Below are 24,626 nucleotides of genomic sequence, written 5' to 3'. Positions count from 1 at the left end.
GGAAGGAGGAAGGGCGGAACTATTCTAGTGGGCTCTGGAACAGTGAAGTGACTGTGCGGTGTGTCCAGGTGAGAGGGTCAGGGTGTTCTGGAAAGGTGAAATGACCGTGTGTGTGCGCGTGTGTGTGTGTGGTGTCCAGGCGAGGTGCACATGCCCTCAGGGAGGACAGCTCAGCCTGAAATCACGGACAACAAGGATGGCACGGTGACCGTCAGGTTCGCCCCCACCGAGGCCGGACTACACGAGATGCACATCAAGTACAACGGCTCCCACATCCCAGGTCAGCACACACACACACATACACACACACACACACACATACACACACACACACAATCATACACACACACACAAACACACACACACACACAATCATACACACACACACAATCATACACACAAACACACGCAATCATACACACACACACACACACACACACACAATCATACACACGCACACACACAATCATACACACACACATGCAATCATATACACACACACAATCATTCACACACACACAATCACACACACACACACACACAATCATACACACATACAATCATACACACACACACACACGCAATCATATACACACACACAATCATATACACACACACACACAATCATACACACACACAATCACTCACACACACACACACACACCCTTCCGCTTACCCCCACCTCTACCTGTACCATAATTTCCTCCACCTCTCAGTCTGTCCTCCCCCACCCCCTCCCAGGTGTTCGCTACTGTTCTCAAATCCAGGAACACCCCCGTGCGTGCGTGAGTGCATGTGTGTGAGAGCAGCGTGTTTGCTCAGGACAGGAAGGCGGTTCAGACTGATGAATTTCCTGTCAGCATATTTGTGCGTTGCAGTCATGAACAGGACATACTGTACCAGGACGAGGTGTGTGTGTGTGTGTGTGTGTGTGTGTGTGTGTGTGTGTGTGTGTGTGTGTGTGTGTGTGTGTGTGTGTGTGTGTGTGTGTGTGTGTGTGTGTGTGTGTGTGTGTGTGTGTGTGTGTGTGTGTGTGTGTGTGTGTGTGTGTGTGGGGGGGCAATGGGATCTAATGTGAGTTGAAAGAAGATGATCCCTCAAGACAGTTCCTGAAGAACCAGGATGCAAAAAAACACATTAAAGGCTCAGTTGTGATTTATTACAAGTGGCGAAAGAAACTCCTGCATTACATCAAGCTGAGAGAATGTGTGTGTGTCTGGATGTGTTTCTGTGTGTGTGTGTGTGTGTGTGTGTGTGTGTCTGGGGGGGGGTACGTGTGTGTGTGTGTCTGGGGGTGTGTGTGTGTGTGTGTCTGGGGGGGGGGGGGGGGGGGGGGGGCTTGGCATCGCTGTTCAGCTCAGTTACCATCGGATCATCAGTCTAGTGGTGATGTCATATCTGGTGATATCACCGTTCCCCTCTCTAACGTGATCAGATGCCTCTCTAACGATCAGAGTCTCTTAAATCACTGTCTGCCCCTACCTCTAACCCCCACGTTGGTGATTGGGGTAGGGGTGGGGGTGGGGTCAGGGCTGTTCAAGGCTGGGTGACGGCGTTAGTAAATGACAGCCTGAAGTGTAACCAGCCGTGGAAGCGGAGGGCAGATTGTCCGGTCTTACTGGCTGGTCTCTGAACCACGAGTCTCTCTGGCCACGTTGTTGTCCTCAGTAAACCGTCCTGTTCGTTCTGTCTGACTGATGTCACATGTTGTTGACTGATGTCACATGTTGTTGTCTCCATAGAGAGTCCTCTCCAGTTCTACGTCAACAACGCCAACAGCCCCAACGTGACGGCGTACGGCCCCGGCCTGGTCTACGGCCTCGCCAACAAGACCGCCACCTTCACCATCTACACTGAGGACGCCTCCGAGGGTACGCCACACACCCAACACTTAGAACCCTAACCCAACACTTAGAACCCTAACCCTCCGAGGGTACGCCACGCACCCAACACTTAGAACCCTAACCCAACACTTAGAACCCTAACCCTCCGAGGGTACGCCACTCGCCCAACACTTAGAACCCTAACCCAACACTTAGAACCCTAACCCTCCGAGGGTACGCCACGCGCCCAACACTTAGAACCCTAACCCAACACTTAGAACCCTAACCCTCCGAGGGTACACCACGCGCCCAACACTTAGAACCCTAACCCTCTGAGGGTACGCCATGCGTCCAACACTTGGAACCCTAACCCAACACTTAGAACCCTAACCCTCCGAGGGTACACCACGCGCCCAACACTTAGAACCCTAACCCTCTGAGGGTACGCCATGCGTCCAACACTTGGAACCCTAACCCAACACTTAGAACCCTAACCCTTCGAGGGTACACCATGTACCCACCAAGGAGCTAGAACCCTAACCCTCTGAGGGTACGCCACGCGCCCAACACTTAGAACCCTAACCCAACACTTAGAACCCTAACCCTCCGAGGGTACGCCACGCGCCCAACACTTAGAACCCTAACCCTTTGAGGGTACACCACATACCCACCAAGCAGCTAGAACCCTAACCCTCCGAGGGTACGCCACGCGCCCAACACTTAGAACCCTAACCCTCCGAGGGTACGCCACGCGCCCAACACTTAGAACCCTAACCCTTCGAGGGTACACCACGTACCCACCAAGCAGCTAGAACCCTAACCCTCTGAGGGTACGCCACGTACCCACCTAACACCATCAGTATGGATGGAGTTCAGTCTCATATCATTCAGTTAGTCTGATAAAAGCACTCTACAGTACTGCAGGGTAAACTGAATGGTCCTTTGGTTCTTACTCTAAAGACAGACTAGTCCAGCCTAGTTCCAGTCCTTCATGTCCGTGTGTGTGTGTGTGTGTAGGAGGTTTGGACCTGGCCATCGAGGGCCCCTCCAAGGCAGAGATCAGCTGTGTGGACAACAAGGATGGCACCTGCACGGTCAGCTACCTGCCCACGCTGCCGGGAGACTACAACATCCTGGTGCGCTACAACGACCGGCACATCGCCGGCAGCCCATTCACCGCCAGGATCACCGGTGCGTCCCGCGACACCCGTCAGCTGCCGCACAAATATGACATCACACAGACTCCGCATGACTGCATCTTATATCACGACAACAGCAGTATGCCCTCATCAATAGTCCTCATGCCCTCAATCAGTAGTCCTCATGCCCTCATCAGTAGTCCTCATGACCTCATCTGAAGTAGCCACAGGCGGGGGAGCCCCGGAATGGAGACTAGCCTCACCACAGCCTCTCTGACCGCTCCCTCACCAGGGCTGGACGTGGAGGCTAACTCCGGGGGCTAACTCTCTCTCACCCTTACTTCCAGAGGAGAACAAGCGGCGGTCACAGGTCAAGCTGGGCTCGGCGGCCGATTTCTCCCTGAACATCACGGAGACGGACCTCAGCCTGCTGACCGCCAGCATCAAGGCCCCGTCCGGGAGGGACGAGCCCTGCCTGCTCAAGAGGATGCCCAACAACCACATCGGTCAGACTGCGTCCCGAGGCCGCTGGACAGGGATAATAATAATATTAATAATAATAATAATTAATTTTATTTGTAGTGCACCTTACATTCTGAGAAATCTCAAAGTGCTATAAAACAAAGGTTAAAAACAACAATGTAGTACATTCATCCAGGCTCCACATCCATTACACATCCAATACATCCACAACCAAGTCACATCCAACACATTAGTACAATAATAGGTAACACACTGATAAAAACTTGATGCAAACATTACATGGCACATAAAAGATAAAAATTTGATTTTTTTTTGTGGAAAATACGCTCGGTTAGAACATTCCAGCTGTCTGTAGAGGGAGTATAAACCAATATAAACCGGCCTACGGAGTGGGATCGGGGTGCTTCAATACAGAGATGAGGGAGAGAGTCAGCTGGATGTGAGGCAGGAGAGAGAGTGTCTTCAAGAGCACATATTACATTATAAACATGCCTCGGCTCACCAGCCTGTTTGAACACATCTGCCTAAACGTCTTCAGTAGTTTGTACCAGGGGTTCTGTGTGAACCACTGAGACTAAGATGAATAGGACTGATTGCTTTTATGTGTCAAGGATGTGTAGAAAGAATGTCGGTTCTGGGGCCCCCTCTCTTACACTCGCTCTCTCTCGCTCTCTCTCCCTCCCTCCCTCCCTCCCTCCCTCTCTCTCTCTCTCTCTCTCTCTCTCTCTCTCTCTCCCTCCCTCCCCCTCTCTCTTTCTCTCCCTCTCCCTCTCCCTCTCCCTCTCCCTCTCCCTCTCCCTCTCCCTCTCTCTCTCTCTCTCTCTCTCTCTCACAGGTATTTCCTTCATACCAAGGGAGGTTGGGGAGCATCTGGTCAGCATCAAGAAAAATGGCCGCCACGTGGCGAGCAGCCCCATCACCATCATGGTGGTGCAGTCTGAGATCGGCGATGCCAGCAGGGTGAAGGTCTACGGCCAGGGTCTAGTGTCCGGGAAGACCTTCGAGATGGCCGACTTCGTGGTGGACACCAGGGAAGCAGGTGAGATCATGGTGGTCTCAGACCACGCCCCCTGAACCCTTCACGCCACCACCACCCGCTCCGCCAGCCGCACCTCAGCGTCCCCACGGCCATCTTGTTGATGCTCATTAGGTGTCCCTCAGATCTGCTCAGGGGCTCTGGGGGAGGGGTCATCTGGATGTCATGTAGAGCCACAACCCCCCACCCCCTATGCCCCCCCCCCCATGCCCCCTCCATGCCCCCCCCCATGCCCCCTCCATGCTCCGTCCATGCCCCCTCCATGCCCCCTCCATACCCCCCCCCCCATGCCCCCTCCATGCCCCCCTCACAATGTGTGTGTGCACGTGTGTCTCCCCAGGCTACGGCGGCCTGGCGCTGTCCATCGAGGGGCCCAGTAAGGTGGACATCCAGACGGAGGACCTGGAGGACGGGACGTGCGGGGTGTCCTACTGTCCCTCTGAGCCCGGAGCCTACCTGGTGTCCGTCCGCTTCGCTGACGAGCAGGTCCCCGGTGAGACGCCCCCTCCAGCAGCAGGGACATGTCTGAGTGACTCACTTCAGTCTGGGTGACTCACTTCAGTCTGGGTGACTCACTTCAGTCTGGGTGACTCACTTCAGTCTGGATGACTCACTTCAGTCTGGATGATTCACTTCAGTCTGGATGACTCACTTCAGTCTGGATGATTCACTTCAGTCTGGATGATTCTCTTCAGTCTGGATGACTCACCAGTCTGGATGACTCAGTTCAGTCTGGGTGATTCACTTCAGTCTGGATGACTCACTTCAGTCTGGATGACTCAGTTCAGTCTGGATGATTCACTTCAGTCTGGGTGATTCACTTCAGTCTGGGTGATTCACTTCAGTCTGGGTGATTCACTTCAGTCTGGGTGATTCACTTCAGTCTGGATGACTCACTTCAGTCTGGATGACTCACTTCAGTCTGGATGACTCACTTCAGTCTGGATGACTCACTTCAGTCTGGGTGATTCACTTCAGTCTGGATGACTCACTTCAGTCTGGGTGATTCAGTTCAGTCTGGATGATCCAGTTCAGTCTGGATGACTCACCAGTCTGGATGACTCACCAGTCTGGATGACTCAGTTCAGTCTGGGTGATTCACTTCAGTCTGGATGATTCTCTTCGGTCTGGATGACTCGGTTCAGTCTGGATGATTCACTTCAGTCTGGGTGATTCACTTCAGTCTGGGTGATTCACTTCAGTCTGGGTGATTCACTTCAGTCTGGGTGATTCACTTCAGTCTGGATGACTCACTTCAGTCTGGATGACTCACTTCAGTCTGGGTGATTCACTTCAGTCTGGATGACTCACTTCAGTCTGGATGACTCACTTCAGTCTGGATGACTCACTTCAGTCTGGGTGATTCACTTCAGTCTGGATGATTCACTTCAGTCTGGGTGATTCAGTTCAGTCTGGGTGATTCACTTCAGTCTGGGTGATTCAGTTCAGTCTGGGTGATTCAGTTCAGTATGGGTGATTCAGTTCAGTCTGGGTGATTCACTTCAGTCTGGGTGATTCAGTTCAGTCTGGGTGATTCAGTTCGGTCTGGGAGAAATGATCTGAATGACGTTGTCCTTTAATGTCCGCTGTGTCCGTCCATCTGTCCGTCCACAGGAAGTCCTTTTACGGTGCGGGTGACGGGGGAGGGGCGTATCCGAGAGAGCATCACGCGGCGCCAGAGAGCGGCGTCCATCACTACAGTGGGGAGCGTGTGCGACCTCAATCTCAAGATCCCAGGTATGGGAACCACTTAACCCTTTGACCTGTGACCCCAACCCAGACCTCAACCTAAATCCAGGTGGACGCTGCAAGGCCCGGTCTCAGGTTCTGGTTCGGAGGACTCTGTCTTTGGACTGGAATACGCCTCCAGGATATGAAGATGTCTTTGTGGAGACATCTGTGTCTGCGTGTGTGAGATGTGTGGGTGTGTGTGTGTGTGTGTGTCAAATAAAAGCCAGTCACTGGTGTGAGATCTGTAACCTGAGCCTGAACTCTCCTGACCAGACCCTTCTCTCTCCCTCCCTCTCTCTCTCTCTCTCTCTCTCTCTCTCTCCCTCTCTCTCTCTCTCTCCCTCTCTCTCTCTCTCTCTCCCTCTCTCTCTCTCCCTCTCTCTCTCCCTCCCTCCCTCTCTCTCTCTCTCTCCCTCCCTCTCCCTCTCTCTCTCTTTCTCTCTCTCTCTCTCTCCTTTTGTCTTTCTCTCTCTCTCTCTCTCTCCCACTCTCTCTCTCTCCCTCCCTCTCTCTCTCTCCCTCTCTCTCTCTCTGTGAGGCATGCTAGGCTTGGATAGTCTTGATTTACCCACGTCCATGTGTGCACCAGACACTCAGGGACACATCTCAACACTGAACAGCAGCTTCCTCCCCGCGTCTCCTCTCCTCTATCAGGCCTGGTGTTGAATAGGAGACCGTCCTCCAAGATCGACACCGCTCCATTCAGACGTCCCTTATCTGCATCTGTGCAGGAAGCAATGTTTGCTGTATTGAGACTCAGCCCTGCAATCTGGAGAGTGTGTGTGTGTGTGTGTGTGTGTGTGTGTGTGTGTGTGTCAGCTGCTGTCTCAGTCCGTGTTAACCCAGTTGAATACCTGCAGGATCTGCTAGTCAGAGCCCCCCCCCCCTCCTGGTCTGGCCGGGCAGCTGAGCGAAGGGACGTTGATGATGGATGCATCTTCCTCTATCTGGTTGACTTCCTGTTTGGTTGACTTCCTGTTTGGTTGACTTCCTGTTTGTTTGCCTGCTGTCCTGGGGCTGGAGGACGGAGGGAGGGATGTCTGACGGCGTTGTGCTCAGTCTTTGGCACGCCGGCCGAAGGAATTGCAACCTTCAGAAACCGAGAAGTCTGTCATGAAAAGATGAGAGGTTTGTAGACAGAAAGCAGAAGGGGAAAGCGAACATGATACGGTGGAGGGTGCCAGCTGGAACGGGCAGAACCCAACATCCCTTCATGTCACTCCAGCTCCCTCTGAGGACACTATTATTTTCTCTCTCTCTCTCTCTCTCATCTCAAAATGAGCCGTCTTATGAAGAGCTTACAGACAGACGCTAGGCCTCTCCGGTGATTCAACACTGCTGGGGTGGTTGTTTGGTATTCAGTGTCCAGTCTGATCCATGGTCAGCCAAGTTTTTGAGGAAAATCCCCCCCCCCCCCACCCCCACCCCCATTGTTGTAACTGAAACCATATGTTGTCAATGATACCAGGCATCACGTTCCTAACATATTAAATTCCTACCATATTGTCCATTACGTGTCTGGAAGACAGAGCGTGGTGTTTGTGTCTCTGCTGTCGTCTCCCTGTAGAGCAGCTGTGGAAACTGTCCTCAGCTCAGCGCTGCGTCCGTGGCTGAGTCTCCCAGCGTCCTCTCTCCTGACCCCCGTCCCAAAATGCTCCCTCGTCTGGCCTGTCTGGGGGCCCCGGTCTCAAACCCTGCTCTGATATTCTCCTCCCTCGTCTGGCCTGTCTGGGGGCCCCGGTCTCAAACCCTGCTCTGATATTCTCCCCCCTCGTCTGGCCTGTCTGGGGGCCCCGGTCTCAAACCCTGCTCTGATATTCTCCCCCCTCGTCTGGCCTGTCTGGGGGCCCCGGTCTCAAACCCTGCTCTGATATTCTCCTCCCTCGTCTGGCCTGTCTGGGGGCCCCGGTCTCAAACCCTGCTCTGATATTCTCCTCCCTCGTCTGGCCTGTCTGGGGGCCCTGGTCTCAAACCCTGCTCTGATATTCTCCTCCCTCGTCTGGCCTGTCTGGGGGCCCCGGTCTCAAACGCTCCTCTGATATTCTCCTCCCTCGTCTGGCCTGTCTGGGGCCCCTGTCTGTCTCACTACTTCTTAATCTTAAAGGTGCTGCTGTTCAACTTGACTTCTGCTTTTCTCACTCTTCACTTATTTTCTGTCTTTCTGTTCTTCTCCCTCTCTGTCTTCCTGTGTCCCTGGTTGTCCCCGTCTCCTTCCTGTCCTCCCTCTCTCCTCGTCCTTGTCTCCTCCTCCTCCGTCTCCTGTCTCATCTCTCCTGTCTCCTCCCTGTCTCCTGTCTCCTCCCTGTCTCCTCCCTGTCTCCTCCCTGACTCCTGTCTCCTCCCTGTCTCCTGTCTCCTCCCTGACTCCTGTCTCCTCCCTGTCTCCTGTCTCCTGTCTCCTCCCTGTCTCCTGTCTCCTCCCTGTCCTACTCCTCCCGTAGTGACCTGGTTTCTTCTGGCTCTGTCGCGGGAGCTCCTGTCCCGGGGTGGCTGCCACTCCCCCTGCCACGCCCGCTGCTCCCTGTGGTTCCGTGGGCGTGCGGGCCGGGTGGTCACGGGGGTGTCTGGCCTGGTGCTGGGTAGAGCCAAGGCCACGCCCTCTGGGCTGGAGGGTGCGTTGTAAGCTGGGCTTGTGGACGACGAGGTTGGCAGAACCACACTCATCTTTCACCACCGTATTGTGTGTGTGTGTGTGTGTGTGTGTGTGTGTGTGTGTGCGCACCTGTGTGTGTGTGTGTGTGTTGCACATTCCTGCACTTTGCTCCATGCATTCATGTCTCTACTTTCTCAGGGCTCTCCTGTAGCGCTGCTTTCTGTCTCTGCTCTGTGTTAATCAATCACCCTCTCTTTCTCTCTCTCCCCTCTCTCTCTCCTCTCCCTCTCTCTCTCTCTCCCTCTCTCTCTCCTCTCCCTCTCCCTTCCTCTCTTTCTCCCTCTCTCTCTCTCTCTCTCTCCCTCTCTCTCTCTCTATCTCTCAGAGATCGACATGCGTGATGTCACGGCTCAGGTCACCAGTCCCTCCGGGGCCACAGGGGAAGCTGAGATGGTCGCCATGGGAAACAACACCTACTGCGTGCGGTTTGTTCCCCGGGAGACGGGCGTGCACACAGTCAGCGTGAAGTACCGCGGTCAGCACATCCCCGCCAGCCCCTTCCAGTTCACAGTGGGGCCCCTGGGGGAGGGAGGGGCCCAGAAAGTACGCGCAGGGGGCCCCGGGCTGGAGAAGGCAGAGGCAGGGGCTCCAGGTACTGAGCTGTATACTGTACACACACACACACACACACACACACACATATATATACACACACACACACAGATGTAGAACACACACACAGAGGTAGAAAAATAAATTCAAGAATTCAAGAGTTTCAGTGTGTGTGTGTGTGTGTGTGTGTTACAGCTGAGTTCAGTATCTGGACGCGGGAGGCGGGGGCCGGGGGTCTGTCCATCGCGGTGGAGGGGCCCAGCCGGGCGGAGATCTCCTTCGAGGACCGTAAGGACGGCTCGTGCGGCGTCTCCTACGTGGCTCAGGAACCCGGTAGGGACGACGCCCCCTGGGGCTCCCAAATAACCCCTCCCCCTTCCTCAGAGCGCAGGCGTGGTCATGCACAAACACACTCTGGTCTCACTGGACGAATGAATGTCCTCTCCTGGAGGGAAGGGAGGCGGTACGACCTCCACGCCTGCTAGACGCCCTGTGATTGGATGTCTCGTCTCCCCAGGCGACTACGAGGTGTCCGTCAAGTTCAACGACCAGCACATCCCAGAGAGCCCGTACCTGGTGCCCGTGTGCGCCCCCGTGGACGACCCCCGGCGCCTGACTGTGACTAGTCTCCAGGTGAGGCACGAGGAAGCACCGCCACGCCCTGCCACGCCCACAGCTCGCTAAACCTACGCTCAGCCTTTTTTTATTTAGAAACATTTTTCACGTTTCAAGAACATGAAAGCAAAAAACAACAACAACAAAGTAAACCAAAAAAAGGTCACAGAAGTACATAAGTCTCAGTAAATATAGGCGAACATGCCCCATCTGGCTCATTGTCTGTAATAGTTCCTTCTCCCTGCCTGCACAGCCAAGCAATGTCTATAAGGGACAACTCTTCTCTTCCACCAGGCTTCTTATGAGGGGTTACACCAGTTTACACCAGTATATGAGGGATCTCAACTGTGTTGACCAGTAATAACCATTTAAAGATGGGAGGGCCATGCCCCCAAGCTCCCACATCAACAGAAGAGTGGAACATCTCCCCCTAGGACTCTTTATCCCAAATGAACTGTGACCTCTGCAGAGTCTGAACTGTTCCTGCTGCTCCCAGAACCCCCCAGACGCCCTCTGCTGACCAGCCTGGTTCATCTCTGACCCCCCTGGGCTCTGGTTGAGAGAGCTGCAGATTGAGCCCAGCTCAGAACCGAAGCGCACTCTTGTTTCCAGGATAAGGTCTTATCAAGGTTCCGGAAACTACCGTCCAGATTAGCTTGTGTTTCCTGGTTTTGATGAAGCACCTCGCGTCTTTTGAGGTAGCTCGGCTGCTGGCTCTGCTCAGGCATTTGATAGAGTTACAATGGGCTGAATGTTATCTCGTGGCTCACTCCCTAAATCTCAGCGAGCCATCGCTGATGGCCAGTTAGACCCACATAGAGCCACTCAGAACCAGCTAGACCCACATAGAGCCAGACTGAGCCAGCTAGACCCACATAGACCCAGACAGAACCAGCTAGATCCACATAGAGCCAGCCAGGCCCACATAGAGCCAGACAGAACCAGCTAGACCCACATAGAGCCAAACAGCTCTGCTCTGCTGTGCTCTAAAGCTGAAACTTGAAATATTTCCCAGCTAGAGTCACTCAGTCACGAGAGCTCTGGAGGGATCACTGTCGCCTTCACGCTAGCTTTAGCTCCTCAAACGCCAGAACAGCTACGTTACCGTCGACTCTCACCCCAGTGCTCCTGGTAGCAGATCTGGTTGAGAAAGGAAAGAGCGGTTGATCTGAGGAGACTCATTCAGTTCACAGAGAAGATTCATTCAGTTCACAGAGGAGAATTGGTTTCATATTTAAAGGGACATTACACTCAAAATAAATAAATAAAAACTAAAAATAAGTGTTTGCTCATGTGAGGCAGCTTTGTGTTCTACACAGTAAATGTCAGACTGACACTGGTCTCAGACCTGTGCTTGTGGTCTGAGGTGTCTTACAAACTTTCTTTTTTGGAGTGTAGTGGCCCTTTAATTGCAGTGTAATGGTCCTTTAACTGTGGGCTCGGCCTGGCTTTGCGTAGCTGTGGGACGTCCTGGTACCTGTGTGGAACAAAGTGTGTTTCTCGTGTTTCATGTAGAGGCTCTTAACAGGCCACATGTGTCGCTCACAGAGGGCGGGGCTGAAGCAGAGAGAGCCGGACCTTAGCAGCCCTCAGACCCTCCCATCTCTACCTCCCAGTCATCTGATTGGGTGTTTAGCCTCCCTAGTCTAGCAGTAGCCTCCCCTCTAGCTCCCCTAGTGGTGTTCTGTGGTACTATGCCCTCCAGTACTGGACCAGGCTCTAGTCCAGCTCTCCTGCTTCAGCCTCTCTACTGTGAGCCCCAGGTAACACTGCTGGGGTGGGGGTGGGGCTAGGGGCGGAGTGAGGTGGGGGTTGGGCTTGGGTGTTGGGTTTGGGTGTTGGGGGTTGGGGGTGGGGCTAGGGGTGGAGGGAGGTTGGAGGTTAGGGGTGGGGTGGGGGTGTGGGGTTAGGGGTGGGGCGGGGTGGTGGTTTGGGGGTGGGGTTAGGGGTGGGGTTAAGGTTATGGTAAAGGTGCACTGTTGCTCTGTGGTGAAATGTGTCAAATGAATAGAACACGCTGGTCAGAATGCAGGAGTGTTTTAGTCTGGTCCAGCGCCGTCGTCTCTGGGGGCTGTGACCTGGTCTGCCGTGTCTCCCTGGGAGGGAGGGGAGCTCTGCTAAAAAACCTGTCCCCCCCCCAGGAGTCAGGCCTCAAGGCCAACCAGCCGGCGTCGTTCGCCGTGCGTCTGAACGGGGCAAAGGGCAGCATTGACGCCAAGGTGCACAGTCCCTCCGGGGCGCTGGACGAGTGCGCCGTGTCCGAGCTGGAGCCAGGTGAGCCGTCTGGACCGGACCCCAACACTCTGACCCAAACACACTGACCCCAACACTGTGACCCCAACACGCGGTCCCCAACACGCTGACGACGACACGCTGACGACGACACGCTGACGACGACACGCTGACCCCGACACGCTGACCCCAACACGCAGATCCCCAACACGCAGACCCCGTCCTTCCCCTGGGCGCTGTTAATAAACCATGTGCCCCCCCCCCCCAACCAGACAAGTACGCCATCCGCTTCATCCCCCGGGAGAACGGCGTCCACTCCATCGACGTCCGGTTCAACGGCAGCCACATCCCCGGCAGCCCCTTCCAGGTGCGCGTGGGCGAGCCAGGCCAGAGCGGAGACGCGGGATTGGTCAGCGCCTACGGGGCGGGCCTGGAGAAGGGCACCACAGGTGAGCTTCCTGTTTCAGTACCCATGTGTCGGGGGTTTGACCCTCCTCTCTCCCTGGGCGCTGGTGGCAGCCCGTCAGCTGACCTGCTGAACTACACGCATCATAGCCCATCCCCCACACACCACCCTCCCTCCCTAGGGACCCCCACACACCACCCTCCCACCCTAGGAACCCCCACACACCACCCTCCCTCCCTAGGAACAGACCCCACCAGGTCTGAACCCCCCCCCCCCCCCCCCCCAGGAACAGCTCCAGTGGAACAGGCCACACCTGACGCCTGACCCCTGTACTACCAAGCTAGTTCAACACATCCAGGATCACTTTTCACTAGTCGCTCCAGTAAACCAAACAACCGCAATCACAGATAAACGGTACCACGACGGTGACTATCAACTCGTTAAGTCTACCCAGCTGGTCCAATCTAGCTATGAGCGCGTTCACGGTAAAAGGGGAGGTATTTGCACGAAATGACCAATCGCAACCTTAGTATGGGTATTCGGACACGGCCATGGACAAGGCAAACAATACGCATAACCAAGTTCCGTCCACCGCATTTTACATAAGAGGAGCAATAATATAGTATTATATATGGATTATATAAACTATATAATCCAGGCGCAACACAGTCGCTACTGCCAAATGCAGGAAGGAAAACTGGAAAAATATTGCCAACTGCCTACAGTACGTTTGATCAATATCCTCATGAACACAAGTAGGCTAGATCATTGGGCTATATGTATTCTTATGGCGTGTGTAGCCTATGCTAGTGTAGGCTATAATTTTTAATAGTTTCAGGTTGGAGTAGACTGGGATGTTTCTATATAAGAGGAGTTTAGAACTAGAGATCAAATATATTAAGATGGAAAAAGTGAAGCTCGAGGTAGAGAAGTAAGGCAAGGCAAGTTTATTTATATAGCACATTTCAGCCACAGGGCAATTCAAGGTGCTTTACATGAGACATTAAAAGCATTAAAACAAAAAGCAAGACATTATAGACATTTAAAACAAAGGCAGGACAAATTAAAAGCATTAAAACAAAAAGCAAGTCATTATAGACATTTAAAACAAAAAGCAGGACAAATAGAATACAGGAATAAACGTTACAGTGCAGTATACTGATAAACATAACTCCTCTTAGAAAGCAGTGGCAAAAAGAAAAGTCTTCAGGCTTGTTTTAAAAGAACCAAGAGTTGCAGCAGACCTGCAGTTTTCTGGAAGTTTGTTCCAGATATGTGGGGCATAAAAACTGAACGCTGCTTCTCCATGTTTTGTTTTAACTCTGGGGACAGAAAGCAGACCTGTGCCAGACGACCTGAGGGGTCTGGATGGTTCATAGCATATGAGCAGATCAGAAATATATTTTGGCCCTAGACCATTCAGTGCTTTATAAACCAACAGCAGTATTTTAAAGTCAATTCTTTGACAGACAGGAAGCCAGTGTAAAGACCTTAGAACTGGTGTGATATGCTCCACTTTCTTAGTCTTAGTGAGGACTCGAGCAGCAGCGTTCTGAATCAGCTGCAGCTGTCTGATCGATTTTTTAGAGAGACCTGTATACATGCCGTTACAGTAGTCGAGTCTACTGAAGATGAACGCATGGACAAGTTTTTCCAAATCCTTCTGGGACATAAATCCTTTGATCCTTGATATATTCTTCAGGTGATAGTAGGCTGACTTTGTAATTGACTTAATGTGGCTGTTGAAATTCAGGTCTGAGTCCATGACTACACCAAGATTTCTGGCTTCGTTTGTGGTTTTTAGCATTACTGATTGAAGTTGAGCACTGACTTTTAATCGTTCTTCTTTGGCTCCAAAGACAATTACTTCAGTTTTATTTTTGTTTAGTTGGAGAAAGTTCTGGCACATCCAATCATTGATTTTTTGAATGCACTAACTCAGCGCTTGTATGGGATTATAGTCTCCTGGTGATATAGTGATATAAATTTGTGTGTCATCTGCATAGCTATGGTAACATATTTTGTTGTTTTCCATAATTTGAGTTAGTGGGAGCATGTAAATGTTGAACATAAGAGGCCCCAGGATGGAGCCTTGGGGAACTCCACAGGTCATTTTTGTCAGCTCAGATTTGTAATTGCCTATAGACACAAAATAGTCCCTGTCCTTTAAGTAGGATTCAAACCAATCTAACACTGTACCAGAAATTCCCAGCCAATTTTCCAGTCGGCCTAGTAGTATGTTGTGGTCTACCGTGTCGAACGCAGCGCTGAGATCCAGTAATACTAAGACAGACTTTGCCATTATCTGTGTTTAAATGGATGTCATTAAATACCTTAATTAGAGCAGTCTCGGTGCTGTGGTATGGTCGAAATCCTGACTGGAAGACATCAAAGCCATTACTTAGTACCAGGAAGTTATTCAGTTGTTGGAAAACAACCTTTTCAATTATTTTGCTTAGAAATGGGAGGTTTGATATGGGCCTATAATTGTTCATTTGTGAGCTGTCTAGATTATTCTTTTTTAAGAGTGGCTTGATGACTGCAGTTTTCAGGGTTTGTGGGAACACACCTGAAAGAAGAGATGTGTTTACAATTTGTAATAAATCAGAGGCCAAGTAGGCTAGACTATAAGCCTACGGAAAAAAGGTATTAGGCCTATAACGTCATTGATTGCCATTAGTGCTAACAATTCAACTAAAAGGTAGCCTAGGCTACTTCTCTTTGTTCCTAGGAGCGGGAGGCTAGTTTAATAGATCAACAATAAAGACTTGAAAATTGAATAAAAAATTAATGTTTTTACTTGGTTCTCCGCATCCCCCACAGCCTACATGAAGCTGCAGGTAGGCTAATGAAACCAAGCCAGTGAACAGCCTACAGTCTGCAGGACTGTAAACACACAAGTTCTGGTGAAATATGACTCAAGCAGCTGACTAAGCCTTTCTGCAATCTTTCATATGATATCAGGGAAAGACAAAAAAAAAGTCTTCCTAAAAGAACCTCTCACTGTGCGTGCACTGAGATTACTTTTTAAATCGCACACTGAAGTTAGGTACATATAAGTTACATAGGATCTTAACGTCCACATGCCATTTTCCAAGTGAATTGATCGGTCAGCGTTCAGTGCTTCATACGTTGTTCCATAATCTGGAACTTAATCTGCCACGGAGCAGGTTAGCTCGGCAGCATAAGTTACCACGGCGATTTAGCATGGTGAAAAGTGAACCACCTTCGTGATACAAACAAACCGGGCTTGAACCTTAAGTTATGGCGCTAACCCTGTCCTGTTTGGGAGTACAGGGCCCAGGCCAGGCTGAGAACCAGACTCTTCTACCCCCTCCCTCTACCCCCCCCCCCCCCCCCCCCCCACCTCTACCCCCCTCCCTCTGGATTGGGGTATCATGGAGATGACATCAGAGGTGTCCGTTTGTCAGGGATTGTATCCAAAGCAAAAACCAAGTTTTTTTTTTTTCTTAGGCTCTGAGTTTGATTTAATTGTGGTGGCAGGATGGTGGTTATTGGACTGATACACATCAGTCAGGAATGTACATGATCACATCCTGGTAACGCATCAGTCAGGAATGTACATGATCACATCCTGGTAACACGTTGTTGCGCTGAGCAGTTTCACCAGCCTCCTGGATTGATTTAACCAGACAGGAATGGCATCATGGCCTGGCAAAGAAAGATCATCATTTAAGCAATTACAGATCAAACGTTAAATACAGTGTTTTAGTACAGCTCATAACAACAGCATGAAACAATATGCAGGCACACTGAAATAACCCTGTGTGTGTGCACGCACGTGTGTGTGTGTTTTATTAGTAGTCTTTGAATGGAACAGCACGATAGTGGTGCTAAAGAATAACAGTCTTGAAATGGTGGAAACATAAATCAGTCTTTACGATACTCTGCCCTATGAGATAGCTGTGTGCGTGTGCGTGCGCGTGCGTGCGTGCGTGATTTATGTGTGTGATTTATGTGTGTAGACAGCCAGTCTGCTACATCTGCTGGTTATCACCTCCACGCCAGATGTCCGTCACATGGAGAGACCAGAGAGAGAACAGCCCAGCGTGGGACTTCCACACTCTGGATAGGATCACATGAACTAGTGTTCTGTTATATGTATGTCCGATTGTAAAATGAAACATGGAGTGTGTGTGTGTGTGTCCACGTAGGTAACCAGGCTGAGTTCATCATCAACACCACCAAAGCGGGCGCGGGGTCCCTGGCCGTCACCATCGAGGGTCCGTCCAAGGTGAAGATGGAGTGCCAGGACTGTGCAGAGGGCTACCAGGTCCACTACACCCCCATGGCCCCCGGGAACTACCTGATCAGCATCAAGTACGGGGGGCCCAACCACATCGCCGGCAGCCCCTTCAAGGCCAAGGTCACAGGTGAGAAGGGACTGATGGACGCCTGTCTGTTTGACGTTGCGCTGCATCGTTGTCGCCAACTCGACTGGCAAATGATCTCTGAGGAAAAGAGCCGACACCATCTCTGACCTGATTCACAGCAGTGAAGGACTTCCCTTCTCACTTCCTTCCTCCCTCTCCTCCTCCTCTCCTCTTCCTCCTTGTCTCCTCCTCCTCTTCTCTCTCTCCTCCTCTCAGGTGCCCGTCTGGTCAGCGTGAGCAGCGCTAGTGAGACGTCCACCCTGATGGTGGAGTCTGTGACCCGGTCAACCAGCACCAGCTCGTCCAGCGCCCTGCCCAGGGCCAGCGCCTCCGACGCCAGCAAGGTGCTCAGTCGAGGCCCAGGCCTCAGCAAGGCCTTCGTGGGCCAGAGGAGCAGCTTCTCCGTCGACTGCAGCAAAGCCGGTGAGAAGCGTCTTGCCGTCGGTCACAGTAGTCGTCAAGCAGTCCAAAGCCGTCACTATTCATCTGGGTCGTCCTCAGTCTTGTCCAGCAAAACTCTTCACTTTGACCGACTTTACTTTGAGTTCCCGTCATGGGAAATGGAAGTGTGTGGTTGTGTGTTTGCTGTGTGTGACGGTGGTGTGTCCCTCTGTGGTCCAGGGAAGAACATGCTGCTGGTGGGGGTCCATGGACCCCACATCCCCTGTGAAGAGGTGTCGGTCAAACACGCCGGGAACCTGCAGTATAACGTCAGCTACATCCTGAAGGAGAGGGGGAGCTACGTCCTGGCCGTCAAGTGGGGGGAGGAGCATATCCCAGGCTCGCCGTTCCACGTCACCGTTCCATAACGTCCTAGAATCACGCAGAACATCCTAGAGTAATGCAGAACCGTGGAACGCTTATTCAGTTAATTGCCCACAATGTTAGGAATGGACAAATTTGCACTTGACAATATTTTATATTATACTGGACAGGTAATTTAATGATATTGTATCCATTTTAGATGCACACATGTCCAAAACCCTCCTGATTTAAAATGAGAATTACTGGATTCTTGAAACCTTAACTCAAATGTTTGAGTGAGGAGGCCAATGTAAACTGAACTGGAAATGTGGATCTATGAGTCTTAATATTTACTACTGATGTTGTGTTGTGTCTTCTTTAGATTGTACTGATTTAAACAGCTATACCAGATGCCATAATAACAATGACAATACCCAGTGACTTTATTCTGATGCTTCATACTGCTTTTTCCTGACTGGTTCTGCTTCACGGAGTGGACTGTGACGTCTGTTGGGGTGGGTGTGGGTGGGTGGGTGTGTTGATGTGTGTGTCTGTGTCAGTGTGCGTCTGTGCTGTCGGTTTGTGTTGTTGTGTGTGTCTGTTGGTGTGTGCCTGTGCTGTGTTGAACTGGGCTGAGCCAACCTGACCACCTGGGTATGCATTGATAAACTACCTGTCTGGAATGTATTATCTGTTATTGTAACAGATCTGAATCACAACTAAACCATAGTGCTTTCTTTGAGTGTACAGTACCTGCTCTATCACAGGCTCCTGACTTGTCATTTGTGTTGTTCAGTGGCAATTCTGACCAAAACACTAAGAAATGATCCACTTAGTCTTCTGTAAACTCTGTTTTTGGGGTGAATTCCATTCCTGTCTTAAAATCCTCCAATATTTCCAGCAATAACTTTATTGAAAATTAATGTACGTGTACTTCTGATGCTTGTCTGGCTGGTATGTTGCTTAATCAATGATAGTTTTGATACCCATGGGATGAAAGTATTTTGTATAAGTATTTTAAAAGGATGAAAAAAGTAAGGCTCTTTTTGTAGTATCAGGTGATCTGATGTGAAAAACGCCCAGAAAAAAATGATGTACATTTGGTAACTAAAATAAACTGGAAATAAAATGATGAACTGATTGTGCATCTCTCAATTGTGGTTCTTTTCTCATGAGACCAGGTTGGTGGTTATCAGTGCTGTGAGGTCCAGACCAGCATGGTGGTTCTGTAGGCATGTCCGCTCCTAGAATGTTCTAGTTCCGTTTGTCCCTGGCTGGCCCCCATCACTCAGGCCTTCACAGGTCTGCTACAGAGGATGGATGTTCTGCGCGGGCAGGACAGGGTCAGGGTCTACAGGACGGGGTCAGGGTCTGCAGGACGGGGTCAGGGTTAGGGTCAGCAGGACGGGGTCAGGCTTAGGGTCTACAGGACGGGGTCAGGGTTAGGGTCAGCAGGACAGGGTCAGGGTCTACAGGACGGGGTCAGGATTAGGGTCAGCAGGACGGGAACAGGGTTAGGGTCTGCAGGACGGGGTCAGGGTCAGCAGGACGGGGTCAGGGTTAGGGTCAGCAGGACGGGGTCAGGGTCTACAGGACAGGGTTAGGGTCAGCAGGACGGGGTCAGGGTTAGGGTCAGCAGGACGGGGTCAGGGTCTACAGGACAGGGTTAGGGTCAGCAGGACGGGGTTAGGGTCAGCAGGACGGCGTCAGGGTTCGTTTCCAGCGTCCAGTGCTTCTGTGAGGAAGGATAGAGTCATGGATCAGCAAATACGTTTATAGAGCAAAATATGGCTTTGTTCTTTGTCCTTGTTCTTCCCCTTCATCAACAATAGTCCCTTTTTACCGTAAACCATCTGTCCACTGCTGTACATGTTGACATCTACACCAGAAGATGCAAGACCAAGGTCAACAGGATCCTGAAAGACCCCAGCCACCCAGGACATGGACTGTTCTCTCTGCTACGGTCAGGGAAGAGATACCGCACTCACATGACGAGCACGGAGAGACTCAGGAAGAGCTTCCCCTCGCAAGCCATCCGGCTCCTGAATGATTATCTACCCCCCCAGGATGTTGTTTATTATAGCGATAGCATGTACATAACTCACCCCTACCCCCCTCCCGGGGTAGTAGGGTCTCAGCTGACGGTCCCTCTTGTATTTCCCAATATTCTGAATCTGCTTCTCCCTAAAAAGTCTGACTTCCCATGCATGAAAAATCACCAAACTTGGCACATAGGTCCAGTCCTGTGCCAGAAGTCCTCAACTGGCATTGTGGGCCAATAGTCCTGATGGTGGCGCTACAGCAAGCATCTGAAGTTCAAAACTACCTTTTTGGGCCAAAATGTAGGCCCAAGTGAGCAAAAACTTCCATGTGCTTTGAGCTGCCAGGAATTATGAAGTCCAAAGTCTCAAAAACTGTAAAGCCTATCAAACCCTACTCCTCCCACATTGTTTGGCCTATTGAGACCCCAATTGCTCCACTACATCTTCAGACTGTCCTCCACAAACAATCTTCACAGATTTTTTAAATATCAAAAATTGAGCCCACAGCGCATCAAAATGTTTTAATGTCAACAGTACTGGATGCAGCTACTGAAAATACTCGCTCAATAAATCTCCAATGTTCATGAAAAAAAGACAAATATTTCATGACATGGTAGATGTAGTGTGAACATTTTCATAATTTTATCTCAAAATTCTGTCCCCTCAAACTACTGCTGTTCATACAGGAAGAAATACACTACCTACAAACCTATAGTGCAACAGCAATGTCTCCACCAATCAGAGACATTGTTAGTGGCAACCCCGCCCCAATAGCGGACCCTAGGACTACAACTGGCTAAACTGACTCTGATTGAGAGGACACCTGTGCCACTGATTGTTTGATTGGTTTCCACCTGGTTAGTCTGTGTATATATAGTCTACTGTACATGTAGCTTCCCTCTTGTTCTTTGTCTGTTCATTATTTGCTGTAGCTGTGCGTTGTCCCTGGTGTTGTCCTGTGCCATCTTGTAAGTCTGCAAGTTTTTAGGCTTCGTCTTTTGTTCTCCACTTGTTGAGTGTATACCTTAGTTTTATTGTTTAGTCTTTGGTTTTGGTTTTTGCCTCGTGGTGCCTTTATTTTAACAAACATTTTGTGGAAACTGATGAAACCTCCATGTTACATGCAATTACATGCAACCCTTGTGATTGTGATGTCCGTGTGAAACCATCTATGGCTTCTCACATGGCAGGTAGCTCAACCAGAGTTCAAGCCCAGGGGGATGCAGAATAAAAATGCTAATGCATACTCCACTGTGCTGTGACATGAACATAACATTTTTAATTTGTAGCTGTTACTGGTTTGCTGTAGCTGTTACTGTTTATTTTGTTTTCATCTCTTCATCTGACCAGTCTTTTGTCTCAATCAGTGCCACCTGTGTTCAATCCAATCCAATCAATCAATCAGTGAATCCATGCTCAGTCCAGAGTCCCACAACTCATTCCCATCACAGTTTGCAGGCCTACTAATGTCCATGCAGGATTCCCATGGTGTTAATATTTAGCTCAGGCGTTGTACTGTTCGGATTTCAGACACATGATTTTTTAATTTAAGAACTTTGAACGAGGCCCTCATGTATTTGTCATTGTCTCTTCCTCTTCCTCCTCCAAACGCCCCGCCCGATCCACTGCTGTCATTTATTAATTTTATTTATTGATTCAAATCCATATAGCATGTACATATTCCATCCAGACCCTTATCTATGCCAGCTCATTTTATGCTTATAGACAGGGTACCTATTGTGTAATGTGTTAATTTGTAAAAATGTAATTTTTGTAAATTCTAACTGGTAAATGTATAATTTGTAATTGAGTGTTAGAGTTTCTGTAGCATAATCTTGGAGCCAGCAGCAACATTTCACTGTGACTGAACACCGTACTTTACAAGTGACAAAATCATCTTGAATCTTAGTATCTAGTGCATGCACCGAGCCAGGGAGCCTAGGTTACATGTCTTATTGACCTAGACTGCCATCATCTGGACAAAAGGAATACGGAAGTCTATGTAACTCAAAGCTTCCTTTCCTTATTTCCTTTCCTCACTGACGCTGAAGACAGGATATGGACACACGCTATGGGACGTCCTGAAATCAGACTCCGGCCCAATCCCAATGTCCCCCCTAAACCCTCAAGCCCTGAGCCCTCACAGACTTATTGACGTCACCTGGTGAAGTGATCGAGTGCGCGAGGCTGCAAGGGCTCGAATTGGTATAACAAGGAATGGGACAGCACTTGTGACATCACATTACGTTGACGTGAAAACATATTTCTTACTATTGTGGGCGTGGGGCTTTTTTTTAAATCAATTTGTAAATTGTACATGTTTTTCTTGTAGGCCTTCGTGTAAATTAATTTTGGCTGAGTCAAATCCCCTTTACATTATCAGAACTCTCTGTGTTACCCTCAAAACATTTGTTCAACTTGAAATCATTTCATTTTGTGGTCATATGCGATCGCATCTGCGATCAAATATCAACCCAACCCAGTATTTGTTAGTAGGATCGCATCGATCCTACATTACTGCCTGTGATTCTTGTTTGTGATGAATCCAAAAGTATTAACTTAAGAATGATAATATATTATGTATACACATTCCTGCACCTCACAACTCTTTCCATATTCATGTTGGAAATCTCAATTCAAAGAACACTGCACCGAAATGGGTAATTAATGTCATACTGCTTTTAACTGGGTAATCATATGATTTAGAGCAACAGTAATCGATGTAAATTATAACCATAGCCTACATATTTTTAATCAAATCACATTATACAAACCCATGGGGTTAATAACCCATAGGCCTACTTAAAAATAATGAAACCAAAATAATTATAAGGCTACTTGTGCAGATAAGCAAGTCCAGCTGAAAACATGAAAACATGAAAACATATTTTGTTCTGTAACGTGAACGTTAGGGTTGGTTGATCTGTCCGTGCTTGTTTATTGGCTGTTCTTCAGGTAACCCCGTGTTTCACGTCACGACGCTATGAACTGTGGGTAATTCCCTTGGGCTAAGTCTGCAGAAATGCAGACTTACGGGAAGGGGCCATAAAGGGCTCAAAATGGCTGCCGGAGAGCCCTCGCGCACTTGCCGAGTTGACATTGGGACACCCCTAAGCCCTCGCGGACTTCGCGGGAGCGCGCCCTTAAGTCTGCGAGTCTGCGAGGGTGGACATTGGGACTGGGCCACTCCGTCTGTCCAGCTCAGCAGAGCCTGTGAGGAGGGAGGAAATGATAACAGGAGAGGATGCCACTTTGGACTAATGAAATACACTCCCCGTCTCTGGTTGGGTAACCCTAGAGAGAGGGGGGGGGAGAGAGCGAGAGAGCTGACACAGTGCTCTTATGTTTCCCAGCAGCCGGCTCCTGTGTTGTCGGTGGTTCAGCTCCTTTGCTGAGAGAGTTTTCCTCAGCAGAGCTGCCCTGGAACAGACCAGCTCTCATCCCGTTCAGACCAGCTCTCATCCCGTTCCCTGAGAGGATCTACAGCTCTGGAACAGACCAGCTCTCATCCCGTTCCCTGAGGGGATCTATAGCCCTGGAACAGACCAGCCGGACGCCATGAAGAACCTGCTGACCACTCAGAACCTGAACTGCTACCGCGAGCAGATCGAGAAGGAGACGTACACGCGTCTGGCCTGGAAGAGCCGCTACGGCCACCTCTACCCCACCTGCTTCGTCTCGCGGAAGACCAGAGACCTGGGGCTCCCTGAGCTCCCGCAAACGCAGCCGTCCCCCGGGACCCGGGTCAGACCCGTCCTGCCCGCCGTGCTCAAGCCTGTGGAGGGGAGGAGCCAAGCAGCAGCAGCTCCAGAACCGGGCCAGAGGTCCCTCAGCCAAGCGCCCCTGATGAGGCCTGTGACGCCCCAGACCAGAGACGACCTGTACCACGGCTTCTCCCAGGACGGGAGGGGGCGCAGCCTGTACCTGCGCCGACGCACCCAGAAGGGCCCGGAGGAGAAGTTCGACTACCCCCTGCTGTCCTCCTGGGACTACGGGTGGCGACTAGGTGAGACATTAGGGAATGTTTAGGGTGTATTACTATGGAATGACCACTTTAAGTACTGTTGTGATCGTTCAGAGTTAAACTGTACTTTAGAGTTAAGCTATGTAGCCTACTTATGCGAAATGTAAGCAGTCATTTTCAAAGCTTGGTCTTGGTGACTTAAAGGATAAAGGATGAAAATCACACATTAGTTTATTATGAAGCGCAACAAAAATGCTTTGCAAAGCAAAGGAGTATCAAAATGTGAGTGAAATGTATGCTGTGTTATTAGGGGACTATGAACAGACACACAGGACCCTGGGTAATGGAAGGTCAACCGTGGTCAGGAACACTTTCTATGCCAGGAACGGGATTTTCAACATTCCCTCAGCAACGGATCATCTAAGCTGACCACTGTTCAAACACTACATCACATATTCTCTCATAGATTATTTAAAATTGTGTTTTCAAACAATTTCATCAAATAACAAAGACTAATAAAATGTTACAAAACACTGTTTGTATTAGGTGTTTGTATGCTTTGACAGGTCAAGTTCTTTTAAAACTTTCCGTCCTGTCCAGTCAGGTTAAACAAGGCCAGACTAGCACAGATGGTCTCCTAGCAACAGGGAAACAAACACTTTAAATGGTGTGGTTTATAATTAACCAGGTTGATTAAGCAGCGTTTGCTCTCTGTCCTGGGGTTCGACAGCCTTTCCTCCTGAAACAGCCCCTCTGTTTTCTCTGCGTGACCCTGATTACTTTAAGCCTTGAGATGACGCATGGAGACCCCC

The 24,626-nt window shown here is 50.3% G+C and overlaps 2 protein-coding genes across 2 annotated transcripts in view; both read left to right on the top strand.

The window, feature by feature from the left end:
• The window catches only part of flnba (filamin B a), a gene marked incomplete at its 5' end in the record, with an annotated part of 82,586 nt that extends 63,637 nt beyond the window's left edge, over positions 1–18,949 (top strand). The window contains 15 exons of the mRNA XM_084445218.1: positions 140–280; positions 1,743–1,871; positions 2,841–3,014; positions 3,310–3,468; positions 4,281–4,484; positions 4,822–4,974; positions 6,096–6,218; positions 9,191–9,457; positions 9,613–9,750; positions 9,935–10,050; positions 12,174–12,306; positions 12,537–12,713; positions 16,846–17,064; positions 17,281–17,487; positions 17,686–18,949. Coding sequence (XP_084301344.1) covers positions 140–280; positions 1,743–1,871; positions 2,841–3,014; positions 3,310–3,468; positions 4,281–4,484; positions 4,822–4,974; positions 6,096–6,218; positions 9,191–9,457; positions 9,613–9,750; positions 9,935–10,050; positions 12,174–12,306; positions 12,537–12,713; positions 16,846–17,064; positions 17,281–17,487; positions 17,686–17,873 — 2,528 coding nt within the window. The 3' untranslated portion in view covers positions 17,874–18,949. The remainder of the gene's footprint in view (positions 1–139; positions 281–1,742; positions 1,872–2,840; positions 3,015–3,309; positions 3,469–4,280; positions 4,485–4,821; positions 4,975–6,095; positions 6,219–9,190; positions 9,458–9,612; positions 9,751–9,934; positions 10,051–12,173; positions 12,307–12,536; positions 12,714–16,845; positions 17,065–17,280; positions 17,488–17,685) is intronic.
• Positions 18,950–22,809: 3,860 nt separating this feature from the next.
• LOC311314848 (protein SPMIP1) lies at positions 22,810–24,261 on the top strand. The gene is made up of 2 exons (XM_084445359.1): positions 22,810–23,856; positions 24,125–24,261. The coding sequence occupies exons 1-2, from the start codon at positions 23,409–23,411 to the stop codon at positions 24,241–24,243; spliced, it is 567 nt and encodes a 188-aa protein (XP_084301485.1). The 5' UTR covers positions 22,810–23,408; the 3' UTR covers positions 24,244–24,261.
• Positions 24,262–24,626: the final 365 nt, after the last annotated feature.

This window comes from Borostomias antarcticus, assembly GCF_949987555.1.
Source record: "Borostomias antarcticus genome assembly, chromosome: 11".
In the NCBI taxonomy this organism is placed as follows: Eukaryota; Metazoa; Chordata; class Actinopteri; order Stomiiformes; family Stomiidae; genus Borostomias; species Borostomias antarcticus.
The sequence above is the reverse complement of the archived record's forward strand: the minus strand, read 5'-3'. Positions and strand labels throughout refer to the sequence as shown.